At 40.0% G+C, this 13,867-nt stretch overlaps 1 protein-coding gene across 3 annotated transcripts in view; it reads right to left on the bottom strand.

Moving 5' to 3' along the window:
* Positions 1-13,867, bottom strand: part of LOC149460930 (myosin-11) — a 186,877-nt gene that overhangs the window by 75,145 nt on the left and 97,865 nt on the right. For all 3 annotated transcript variants that reach the window (XM_089679082.1, XM_089679084.1, XM_089679085.1), the window contains 4 exons: positions 12,262-12,325; positions 10,347-10,445; positions 6,618-6,761; positions 1,680-1,775 (listed from right to left, as the gene is read on the bottom strand). In XM_089679082.1, the coding sequence (XP_089535208.1) occupies positions 1,680-1,775; positions 6,618-6,761; positions 10,347-10,445; positions 12,262-12,325 (403 nt within the window). The remainder of the gene's footprint in view (positions 1-1,679; positions 1,776-6,617; positions 6,762-10,346; positions 10,446-12,261; positions 12,326-13,867) is intronic.

Below are 13,867 nucleotides of genomic sequence, written 5' to 3'. Positions count from 1 at the left end.
AAAGGAATTTGCTTTTCACATGATTGGATAATTTAGGTATTCAATCTTTTTATTGAAGATTCTCAACTTCTTTAGTAAATTATTATGTTGGTATTTGAATCAAATTTTGCTATTCGCTTTGTCCATAATATATTATAAAAATAAAAATCAACCCATTATATATTAACTATATTACCAATTAATGAATGGCGATAATATATCCAAGCCAACAACTAAATAAACATTTGAAATAAAAAATGTGTACAGTCATTAGAAAATGAATAAGCATCATCAGCTATTTGAGCATTGAGCACAGCATTGAATTGCAAAGGCTGACCATGTAACGATAAACATTCCAGTTACAATTCAATCGATGCAGTGTGGCAAGTGTATGTGATTCACTAGAATATCTGACTAGAATTGCAAACATTTTTTTAGGATGAACAGTTAGCATACATTTCAAATGTAACAGTATCATTACTATGTTAACCATTGCTTAATGCAGAAAGTCTGGAGTTTAAGTGATAGCCTTTATTGGCTGACTTAAAGGGTTAGTTCATCCTTTCAGAAAAAAATGGAAAGGTGAGCTAACACTGTAAACCCTCCCCAACCCCTTGGCCCTGCTGTACTTACCTCATTGCATGATGAGCTGTCAGTGCCCACACAGCTGATGTAGCAGTCTGATTTGAAAGCCCTACTCTTCTCCTTCTGTCTGTAGTGTTTCTGGGACAGATCAGATCAATGTTCTGTGCTAGTGCTGACTAATCAGAATCTGTCTGATCCTCCCTGGAAGCACTGCAGAAGGAAGAGGGAGAGGAGCAGGGATTTCAAATCCCCACACAATTACACTGCTTATGTGGGCACTGACAGCTCATCACCCATGGAGGTAAGTACAGCGGGGAAAGGGGGTGGGAAGGGTATACGGTGTTTAATCTTTTCGTTATTTTTCTGAAAAGGCCAAATTACACTTTCATTTATTCAAATGCAAGATTATTAAATCCCTTCTTCAGGTATTATAAATTTCACGTACAAAAAAAGCCTGAAAGAAGAGATCTAAGGCATCCCGAAAGTTTGCTTTTTTTAATAACTTAAGTTAGCCAATAAAAGCTAATTTGTAAATGCAAAACATGTTTGCATTAATCAATGGCAAGCACAGTATACATAGTCTACTACTGTCTACTACCTGTATCTATAATAGCATACGTTAGCCAATATATGGTATCACTTAAAATTCCTGCCTGCCTTTCATATATATAAACAACACTTTAAAGTCCAGTTCCAGGGAAAACTTTTCAGTGTTAGCTTTTTTGGGGGGTAAACTGTTTGAATCCACATTTGGTAGATTTTCTTCCATTTCCTCTCCAGTGACAGGAGTTTAGTAATACTTTAGTAATAATAGAATAGATTAGAATGTCTTTGGGCTTTTTCACTTTTTATGGATTAATGTGTCAGTGACCCCAGTACCCTCAGGCAGCAATCAAATCCTTATTCAATCTATTTACAATTATTTGTCTGTAGTTGGGCTTCCAACAGCCTCTCTGTCTGTCTTTATTTTTTTTATTACCCATATGTTTCAAGATATTTAATTAGTTCTGTCTGATTTCTTCAGTACAAACCCAAAGCTATGTAAATGGAAGAAACATAAAAATAAAACAGAAATACTGGTGACAAGTTCTAAGTTCTTTATTGGATAAACATACCTGTATCATCTGGCATGGAAGCCTGGTCTGTGTTTCTTTCCTTCTTGAAGACAATATTACCCAGCTGTAATACTGAGGATACCACCTTCATCATGGCTGCCACAAAGAAAAAAGAGTTTAGTTTGCTTTTAATAAACATTATCATATTCTTCATTACTGCAGCAAATATTGGCTAGGTATCTATCCATTCTTTCTATTGTCGATATACAGAATTCTGTAATTAAAAGCAGAGTTGCAGAAAGAGAAATCACAAAAGATTATAGAAAGATTTTACATAGTTTTACATTTTTGATGACCTAGTGACACTGTGAATTGTGTATTTTTTCATTGGTTAACCTCCACCACCTCAGCCCTGACCTTCTTCACTCTACTACTGAGCTCCTCTATGATAAAATTGCACCCATGTCCTGCCCAGACCTGGCCACATCTGCCTACAACAACTATCTATCATCCTCCCTGGACACTTTTGCTCGTCTCTCTACACGCAGAACCAGGCCTCGCCTGTCACAACCCTGGCAAACTGACGACACCAGAAGTCTCAAGAGACGTAGCCGCACTCTTGAGCGAGCATGGCATAAAACTAAATCCCTGAAAGACTTTACCCTCTACAAATCCGCTCTTCTCAAATACAACTCCAGCCTCCAGGCTGCTAAGCAAACCTACTACAACACTCTCATGAAGACCCTCTCATCCAATCCTTGTCAACTCTTCTCTACCCTTAATTCCCCCCACTGCCTCCACCCACCAACTTACTTACTGCACAGGAGATTGCCAGTCATTTCAAGAACAAGATAGACACAATTCGTGATGAGATCCCCAGTGTCAAGCTTCTTCCTCTAACCAACATACCAGGCCCAACACCAAACTGTACACTCCTCCTTCGACCCTGTTACCACTGAGAAAGTTACCAAACTCCTTTCCAAGGCCCACTTCACCACCTGTCCCCTGGGTCCTGTCCCCTCACTACTGTTGCAGTCTCCTTCCCACTCTATCCTAAACTCTCTAACCCACATCTTTAACCTCTCACTCTCCATGGGCACCTTTCCCTCCCCGCTTAAACATGCACTGGTTACTCCCATTCTCAAAAAACCCTCGCTGGATCCCACCTGTTTGAATAACTTAAGACCCATCTCCCTGCTCCAAGCTTCTTGAGTGCCTTGTTCACAACCGTATAAACTGCTACCTCACCAACAACAACCTTCTTAATTCCCAACAGTCTGGCTTCCGCCCACATCATTCCACAGAAACTGCCCTACTAAAACTCACTAACGACCAACTAACTGCTAAAATCAATGGCCACTACTCCATACTCATACTCCTTGACCTTTCCGCTGCCTTTGACAGAGTCGACTACCTGCTCCTCCTCAGTAAACTCCACTTCATCGGCCTCCGTGACTCTGCTCTCTCCTGGTTCTCCTCTTACCTTTCTCAGTGCACTTTCAGTGTTACATACAACTCCTCCTCCTCCGCTCCTCTTCCTCTTTCTGTTGGGGTACCCCAAGGTTCTGTCCTTGAGGCTCTCCTTTTCTCTCTCTTCACCTCCTCCCTGGGACAATTGATAACCTCCCATGGCTTCCAATACCATCTCCATGCTGATGACACCCAGATCTATCTCTCCACTCTCCAGCTCACCCCCTCAATCTCCTCACGTATCACAAATCTACTAAGCGACATATGAGCATGGATGTCACCCCACTACCTTAAACGCAATCTTTCCAAAACTGAGCTTGTAATATTTCCTCCTCCCCGATTCCCCACTCACAACTTTACCATCAAGATCAACAGCACAACCATTGGTCCTTTCCCTCATGCCAGGGTGCTAGGCGTAATCTTAGACTCTGACCTCTCCTTTGGGCCCCACATTCAATCACTGGCTAAATCCTGCCGCCTCAACCTCCAGAACATTTCCAAAATCCGCCCCTTTCTGACCAATGACACCACAAAACAACGTATCCATGTCTTGGTTTTATGCCGCCTTAATTACTGCAACTCCCTCCTCACTGGTCTACCGTTACACAGGCTATCCCCCCTTCAGTCTATTATGAATGCTGCTGCTAGACTCATACACCTTACCATCCGATCAGCAACTGCTGCCCCTCTCTGCCAATCCCTTCACTGGCTTCCACTAACGCAATATATAAAATTCAAAATACTAACCACAGCTTACAAAGCCATCCACAACACTGCCCCTAGCTACATTGCCAACCTCATCCGCAGATACCGCCCAAATTGCCCTCTCCCCTCCTCCTCCTCTCCAGCTCCCTCATCACCTACTCCCACGCTCGCCTCCAGGACTTCTCCAGAGCCTCCCCCATCCTCTGGAACTACCTACCACAGTATGTCCGGTCAGCCCCCACCCTGTCTGCCTTTAGGCGATCTTTGAAAACTCACATATTCAGGGAAGCCTACCCCACCTCCACCTAAGAACTGTACTTGTATCACCTCCCCCTTCCTTTAGATTTTAAGCTCCACAAGCAGGGCCCTCATATTCCTTCTGTATTGAAATGTATTATAATTGTACTGTCTCCCTTATATTGTAAAACACTGTGCAAACTGTTGGCGCTATATAAATCCTGTATAAATTGGTTATTTTGATTGAGATTTTGCGCTACATTTTCGTATGATAAGAGGACAGGTCTATAGACCAGCAGCTGGCGAGTATATTGTGTGGAAGTGCAGCAATGGTAAGCGCATCATGCCTGCCTGTCAGCACTGACACTGGCTTTTTGTGAGATCACTCTGCAACCCAGAGGGGATCTGAAACCCCATAAGGGTCAAGATGGGTGGTTGCCTGGAGATGGAGAAGGTGATAGGCACAGCACCCTGTACCCCTTGTATACTGTCACTGCTTACCACCAATGCAAACATTTCCTTAGACACCAATGCAGACTTTTTGCTGAGCTCCAATGCAAATAGTTTCCTGAGCATCAAAATCAAACTCTTCCCTGAACGCCAATGCACAGTTCTTTTTCCTGAACACCAAGGTAAGGTTTTTACTTTCTCTATTTAAACAGCCACATTTAACCATCACTGTTACTGCTTGACTTTCTTTCGGTAATTGTTACATTACCAGTAACAAGTGCACTTGTTTGGCTTCCTCTACATTCCCTGCACCCACTGAATGCACCTTTCTTGTCTTTTTCCAGTACCAAAGACTGCCAACACTCTGGGGTTGATTTACTAAAGGATAATAAGCTTTCCCTTTTCCATCCAATTTTGTACTAGTTTTCTTTGCAAAGTGAATGTTCACCGTATTCACTAAGTTAAGGGAAACCCCCATTGCAAAGTGAAAATTCTCTTGTAAACAGTCTACTTGCCCCTTAGTAGATCAAACCCTCTGTGTGTGTCTTTCTCTCTCTCTTCATCTCTCTCTCTCTCTTGTGTCACGCAGGTATGTTTTATAACAGAATCACAAACCTAATCAGTGGTGAAACTTGTTTTCCCTACTACAAACTATGAATGTCTTAGTACTAGTGTGCATAGATATCTTCAGTAAGTTTAGGGATATTTTGAGTTCTGGATGAGATTAGTTTCTACACTCTTCCCTAAGATGCAAAGCAAAACACGTTCCAAATACATGGACACGTGCCCTTAGACAGGTCACAGCCTTCTGACATCACATGTAATTCAGCTGCAGGTGTACTCACCCTTTCACTAAATGTGAAAGTCAATATGTAATGCACCCTACTACAGTCTACTGATCAGCTGACCCACTTTGACATACAATGAAGGAGTTAATCGTTATATTATTAAAGATGCCAGCAATGATATTAGGGATCAGTGCTTCAGATTCACAAGATTAGTTTAATTGGTAAATGAGGATACTTCAAAGAGAAAAGACTGACTATAATTGGTATAAATTCTTCTGTTGGGCTTAGCTCATAAAATATTTTATAACCTTTGGTGCAATCAAAATGTCATTTTCTTAAAGGACCACAAAATCTATAATGAAAATGTTACACTCGGAAAGGGCTTCTTAAACCATTCACAACTACTGTATGCACATCACAGTACACACATGCACAAAAACAGCGATTTTTGATAAACAGTGAAAAAGTGTAAAAGGATAAGAACCCCTTCCAGTCTCCTATTAATATCCAGGGCTCTATTAGAGTGATTTCTGCACATTTAATTGTCTTGGTGACTGTGGTTTCACAAAGACTATTCTAACAACAACACAGGCAAAAAATAAATATATATATATATATATACTATTACGGGGACTGCAGTTGCCATTAACCCCTGAATGTTTCCTCCTTCATATTTCTGAATGTTCCAAGAAATCCTTGGTGCGGTACCTTTTGAATGCGGCTAAGTCTTTAATTCCCAGGCACTGGAAGACCGCTCATACCCCCTTGATCCAAGACTGGATAAGAGAGTTTAATGTCATTCAGGAATTGTAACTGACTGATGACATGGTAACAAAATTCCACAAATTGTGGTCCTGTTGGTACATGCTTTCACTTTTTTCGGAAAAGTATAAGGGGCTTATGAGCGCATAGCTCTTTTTCTCTCTTGGACGTGTGGGCCATGCCGGTGAATTCTTGACACCTCTCACAGAGATAGTTCTACTCTTACTATTGTTATTCACTAGCTTTTCATTTTCTTCTGCTGATACACTTCTTTATATCTACCTTGACATTTGTACCTGCAAATTGTAAACATTTTATTATAAGAAAGCTTCCTTCAGAATAATGTTGTGATTATACTACTGAGTTTGCTCCTAAACTAATCTGTATAATTGTGTATTACATGATATGATATTATGTCATGCCTTCTTGCAGTTCATTTCTGTTCATATGTTCTGCTTTTTGTTTGAATAAAAGACAATTGTTTAAAATATATATATATATATATATATATATATATTTTTTTAAATGGCAGGGAAAGGCTACAACGCCTAGATGACACAGCTGAAAAGTAAAGGTTGTAACTTACATATTTGTTCCTCTTCATTAAATCCCATAATTTCCATAGCTTCCAATGTTTCTCGGAACATATCAACATCATCTTGAGAAGGGATAGGCACATAGCCATGGGACATAAATGTGTAATTGCTAAAACCTTCAAGAAGCAATTCCTCTTTTTAAAAAAAAAAATGAAAATTAGAACAATAAATGCATATTGACATATTCAATCAAATACTCATTCTATATTCAATAAGGTCTAGTGTTCTAAGTCGAAGTTAAACAACATGCTGCCAAGGAACCACATTCTGCAGCCTACCCTATCAAAATACTTCTTTGCAATGCTTTTTATATTTACACCCCGGTCACATCGATCCTGACTTTGAAATTGTGCCACTTCACTGTAAGTCGCACGATTTCAAAGTTGGGATGTCATTGCGATTTGAGGTGCAATTTGCATGCAAAGACGCACCCAGTGTGACCGGGGTCTTAGGGTCATTAAGGTCAGGTAGTACAATATTATAAAATTATGCAGGACCTTTCTACAACAGTGTAGTACCAGAGCTTTTTAGTAATAGGCCCCCCTATTGCATCTGGGAAGAGTTGACCACCATACCGAGTGGTACTCGTGTTTAGGGTTCTATGTGTTCAGGGACGAATGCCCAGAGTGCAGAAGAGCACAGCAGTTAGACCCCTCCCCCCTTGCAAAGGGCCATACAGTGCAAGAGCAGTTATGTGCATTATATCATTTCAACAAATTGGACATAGACTGTTAGCATTTAAGATAAATATATGATATCACATTTCTAATTAGTTCTTTAATGTTACTACTATACAATTCTCCAGAGGGCTCAAATTGTTTTCGGTCAGTCAGTCTGATCCTTATTTCTTTCAACTCTTTTTTATTAAGGTTTTTTAAGTCAATAACAAAAAAAAAGTAGTTGGCAGTAACAGTAGCCATAGGAACATCACATATTGTCCAAATTATGCAGAGTACATTCAGCATTTACATAACATTATCTGATATATAAACCAGAACATAGCAGTGCACACTTCATTATCCAAGCTGGCATATGTGATACATATGGGATAAAATTTTATCCATTGCGAATACAGTCGAATAAGATACCAGTCTGATCCTTATTTCATTTTCTTTAATTTTCTTCCTCTTTGGTTAAGCTTGGAGCTCAATTGTTTGCTCTGGAGGCCATACATGCTTCGATTTTATATGCCAATTGATGTGCAGAAAAAAAGATCAAAACAATTGCGTAGGCAAATAATTAATAGCCATAACTTCTCTTTTGATTGATTTACACTTGATCTAGATCGGATTCAAGCAAACTGAGCTGATCAACCAAGACAGAAAATTATTGATCGTTTTCATAGATCATCAGCACTGAGATGCTTTGTTCGTGAATCTGTTTGTATTCAAATAGATCAGATTCTGAGATTGCATCATGGAAACACAGGTGCGAATGAAGATTTATGATTGTATCCTGCAAATGTCAATCAAAATCAAAAATTCCCTGTGAATGGCCTATTTACCTTTAATAAATTAAATTGTTATTAAATGAATATTGCTACTGATAATAGAATATATGCATTAATACTAATAATTAAAATACTAAAAGCTGCCTCTGGTGGCCCTTTTGTGGGCTAATGGTAAATTTGGTCCTGAGGGTGTTATTGGTCTTTAGCAGATTTGCAAATTACCAGTTAAATGCAAGATATATACTATTATTTTGTTTACTGTATGGTTAAATGGAGAAATATGTTCTTCTTCACCTGATACCCTAATAAACAATGTGTTTGTATTAAACCAGTCACACCATGGTGACTGCTGTATCTTGAGAGTTTACTTTTTATCCAGGCTCATCTCTACTCTAGGCCTAAACTAGGCCTACACATAAAGATCAGTGACATAATGTCAGGGTTCACAGGGGTCGCAATTGTGACCCAGCCCCATGCTCCATGGGGCCTGTACAACCTCCCTGTTCCATTCCATTTTACACCTGAACAGGAGGGGCGGCCGGGTCAGCATATACAGGTCCGAATTGGGGAGGGGATGGGTTCCTGTATATGACGCCCCTCCTGTCCAGGTTACTTATCTCTGCTGGCCTGGGAACCCTATGTGCTCCCCTGTCCTCCCCCACAGCGCTGCTAGCTTCCCCACTTCCCTTCTCCACCAGCTACTGCGGGGTGTGGGTCAGGATTGAGAGAGGAGAAGGGGCCAGTAAATATGATATTTACCGCCGCTTCCTCTTCTGAAAGAACATTGTGAGCGATCAGTGTCCACTCTTCACTGAAGCACTGTAAACTGTGTTACCTATGCGTAAAACAGTAAACTGTGTTTACTATGCTTCAGTTTTTGAATGAACGGGAAGCTCTGTACAGAGCTATTACTGTCCATTCGTTCTGTGCAGCTGAGGCTGCAGCGACTGTTGCAAAAGTGAAACATCAGGGGTCTGATTAAAAAAATACTAAAAATAAAATTGTAAATAAATAAATAAAATGGTAAAAAATAATACGAATATAAAATAAGAAAATAAACACTACTGACACCGTCCACTGCCCTACTGACACCATCTTCTGCCCTATTGACAAAGTGCACTGCCATACTGATGCTGTCCGCTGCCCTACTGACTGACACTATACACTGCCCTACTGTCATATTCACTGCTTTACTGTCACCGTTCACTGCCCTACTGGCTCTGTCCACTTCCCTACTGACACTGTTTACACACTGTTCACCGCCCTACTGACACTGTCCACACACCACCCACTGCCCTACTGGCACTGTCCACACACCACCCACTGCCCTACTGACACTGTCCACACACAGTCCACTGCCCTACTGACATAATCTTCTGCCCTACTGACAAAGTGCACTGCCATACTGATGCTGTCCTCTGCCCTACTGACTGACACTATACACTGCCCTACTGTCATATTCACTGCTTTACTGACACCGTTCACTGCCCTACTGGCTCTGTCCACTTCCCTACCGACACTGTTCACACACTGTCCACCGCCCTGCTGACACTGTCCACACACCACCCACTGCCCTGCTGACACTGTCCACACACCACCCACTGCCCTACTGACACTGTCCACACACAGTCCACTGCCCTACTGACACTGTCCACACACCAACTGTCCACACACCATCCACTGCCCTACTAACACTGTCCACTGCTCTAATGACTGACACTGTCCACCTTTAAGGTGGGCTAAGTGACATTTGTTTTATTATCTTATTCTAAGTTTTCCTTTATTATATAATTAGGCCCCCTTGCTAGTTAATTACTAAGAAACAAAAAAGAGTGTCGAACCCTGGAGATCTCTTTCAAGTTCTCTCAAGGGGTGCCAATCCCTGCTCCAGGGTATTCAAAAGAACTGAAGAGTTATATCAAAATGTGGACAGTTTCTCCAAAATCTTGTGAATTAGAGTATCTTGATGTGTGGTGGGAGTACTTTGGCGCATGGTGGGAGCGGCAGGTCCGGGGGGGGGGGGGGCTGTGGGGCAGGTCCACTATTGCATCTGGGCCCACAAGCTTACAGTTACGTCTTTGGTGCGGTTACAACAAACATGCTACATGATAAAAACAATTATTTCCAAGTGTTATTTTTACAATGTTATAAGTAGGTCAGTTTAGAAAAATATAATGTTTATCTGCGGCAGACCTAGTTCTCAAATTTATTTGAAGGCTGAATGTATAAACATAACACGTGCATTATATTTTGGATACCTCTCACATACCTTTCCAAGCAGGTTTGGCACCTTGGAGTAAATAGTAAAAGATGTGGAAAGCCCTTTCTTCCTTTGCTTGACGAACAGCACGGGATTTTTCAAGCAAATCTATTTAGTTATTAAAGAAACAACTTTTTCTAGGACAGAAAACAACTGTAAATGGCACTTAACTATAAATAACATTAGAAATGACGTTCCGTACTTGTTTATGCAGTAGTATACAGTATGGTGCCAATATCTTAATATCCCTTATATCAGCAAGTTCAGCAAACAATTCCTAACATAGTATATCACTGAGGTGTCCTCACTAATGTATCTTGTTCAGAAAGGATTACACAGGAATGTTTTGTACAAAGGTCAAATTATAATCGGGCATTGCATATTTATTTCAGGTACCTATACACCCCTTGAGGGTTAGGGACTGATGTGAATGTACAATATATATGTAAAGCACTGCGTAAATTGACAGCGCTATATAAGTACCTGAAATAAATATGCAATGCCCGATTATAATTTGACCTTTGTACAAAACATTCCTGTGTAATCGTTTCTGAGCAAGATACATTAGTGAGGACACCTCAGTGATATACTATGATAGGAAATGTTTGCTGAACTTGCTGATATGGAAGGTTCAGTCTATGACATTTTCATCTACATTTCATCTAACCCCATGGTTTCTCTTTTTGCTATGTTTGGTACACATACAAGAACTTTTCAGCTGCCCTAGGTGAGTTTGGATGTCTCATGTTTCATTGTACATTTTAGGAGGTATTGGGATAACCTTTTGATAAGCTTTCCTTCAATACAGTCATTGCTTTATGTGACCCATTGTTAGGATTCTAATGATGGCAGTAGGAACACGCCTGCAGATGCACCTTGTTATCTCTAGGAGGTTTCAAAATATGTTTGCAAACAAGTTCAGTTGAGATCTCTTATTTGCCGTTAAAAGGAAACCTTTAAATATATAGGGTGCAATTGACTGTCATCTCCTGAACATGCTAGTTGTATGGATGTCTCTGGTATCAATGCTGACTTAAAATAAGCATGTAGAAAGTAAAGTCAGAATGCAAATCTTGTTACCTGCTTTTCTGATCAGTGGTTTAAAATAATTAAAACCAATGGTTTAGACAACTAGCATTTTGAAAAGAACAGGTCAGTAAAGGTAACTTCTATATTTCTTTTAGTACAGTTTCCCTGAATTGCACCTTCTCCCTTGCTAACTTTAATTAACGGAGCTATTTACAATCTTCTCTTTCAACTCTTGTCAATTAAGGTAGCCAGAAGTAGTCACCCGACAATGCAAACTTCTGTTAAAAGGGCTTATAAGAGTGTTTTGAGTTGGTGTGAGACACTATAGGCTGCTAGTTTATAAAATTCATGCAGCCATGTGTTGCATTCAAAGCAAATAGGTAAAAACCTAAAATAAACTAAAAATGTGTTATTAATTAGAAGTGTTATAAAGAAAAAAAACATTAATAGGGCAAAGAGCAATATGCAAAATACAGTACTGACCAAATCATCTTCAGATTTATGAAGCTACCTATTGTTTCTGGCCTCCAAGAACTGCCCTACATTAAAGCATCAATTTCACCAGAAGTGATTTTAATTTGTTAGCAATCATGGACTCAGAAAAAAGTTTTCAACAAATGGGTGAATTATTTTCTTAGATAAAGATAATTATTGAATTGCAATGGTGGAACACATTTTCATAATCTGTGACTTTGGTAGGAGTTGGGAAGAGGACTTTTTGAAGCTGTACAAATTGAGAATTTAATGTCTATATAAACAACTTCCATGTCTTAGTGTGTTTATATCTCTACTGTGGATATTTGCCTTACTTAGACATACAGAGCATTTCTGTTTATCTAACTGGCTGACTAGGCTTAGCGGCGTTGCTTGAAGTACAGCGGGCTAAAAAGGATACAGGTTTCTATGTTCGCTCCCACAATATAGCCAGTAACGTCAAAGTTGATTCGAATAAATTTACCCTAGGCAAGAAAGAAAATCTATTTTATTGTCACATCATGAAATATGATTATTCCACATATTCCACATGTGCTTTGCCGATGCAGGAAAAAGCAATGGGTCCACTTCAATGCCCATATATTCACCTTTCCTTTGTCTCCATACCTAAAGATTCAGCTACCAGGAGCAAGGAAAGGAAACCCTGTGTAAGCTCTGTTTCACTTAATGTCAGCTTACACAGGGCTGAGGACTCTCTCCTTGCCCCATGTAATGTTGCTGGGCCGATTACCAAGAACCATGAGGGTAAGGGGACCAAGTGAACTCCTCCTCCTTACCCAGAAGCACTGGGTACTTTCTTCTCTTCTGAAGGCTGAAAAGAGCAGAGAAGGAAAGGTGAGCATGCACTGCTAGGGAAGGAAGCATTAAAGTGAACCTGTTGCTTGGATTTGCATGGGCAGAGCACAAGTTTGCTTTAAAGTGTAAAGGCATATTCAGACTTGGAGGATGCTCAAGCAGATTTCAGACAGCAGGTAGTTTTCAAACTGGTACTCAGCCAAATTTATTTAAAAAGGTTGCAGGAAGTTAAATAAACAGAAAACAAAGCCAATCCAGTCAGGCACTAACAGAATGTGTACATGTACTTTAGTATCTGTTTGTGGACTAGTCCCAGGTAACTAGTACCACTGGATTGGTGTAAGGCCAATGTAGTGCCTATATTTAAAAAGGGATCAAAATCTTTACCAAGTAATTATAGACCTGTTAGTTTAACTTGTATAGTTGGGAAGATACTGGAGAGTTTAAGGAAAGACCACATAGATGAGTTCTTGCTGGAAAAAAATATTTTAAGTAACAGACAGCATGGATTAATGAAATACAGAAGCTGTCAAACAAATCTGATTTCTTTTTATGAGGAAGTGAGCAAAACCTTGGACAGAGGGGTGGCAGTGGATGTGGTTTACTTGGATTTTGCAAAAGCATTTGACACAGTTCCCCACACATGGCTAATGTGTAAGGTAAAGTCTACAGGCTTGGAAAAATTATTAGGTAAATGGATAGAAAACTGGCTAAAAGATCGTATTCAGAGAGTAGTGGTTAATGATTCATACTCTGACTGGTCTAGGGTTGTCAGTGGTGTACCCCAAGGTAGGATAATAAGATGGTACCGGAGCGGGCTGGACAGTAACTAATACACTGAAGCATTTTAAAGATAGCAATAAAGTGAATAATGATAAAACTGTCTAAGTGTGGCAATAAATGGGCTTGTTGATACAGACAATGGAAGATCTGCTCTTATTTTCCTAGCTTCTATCTTCTGATTGCTGCACCATCCCAAGTACTGGCTTTTCTCACCTAGTGATGTCAAATACCGGTACATGCACAATGTAAGGATCTTTATTTTTCACAAAAAAATATGAGGAGAGATGTTCACTATTGACTGAAAGAGCAACCCTATAATGCCTGATTATGCTAATGTTTAAACCAGAAGCATTGTTTGCAAAAATTAAAACAAGTTTGAGCTATTAGGCTGGGAACTAGATTAAAAAGTAGGAAGCATGTGATTGGAA

Source organism: Staurois parvus, unplaced genomic scaffold (assembly GCF_062004578.1).
Source record: "Staurois parvus isolate SC_StPar_1 unplaced genomic scaffold, SC_StPar_1.0 ptg000217l, whole genome shotgun sequence".
NCBI lineage: Eukaryota > Metazoa > Chordata > Amphibia > Anura > Ranidae > Staurois > Staurois parvus.
Note: the sequence above shows the minus strand (reverse complement) of the source record. Positions and strands in the feature narration are given on the sequence as shown.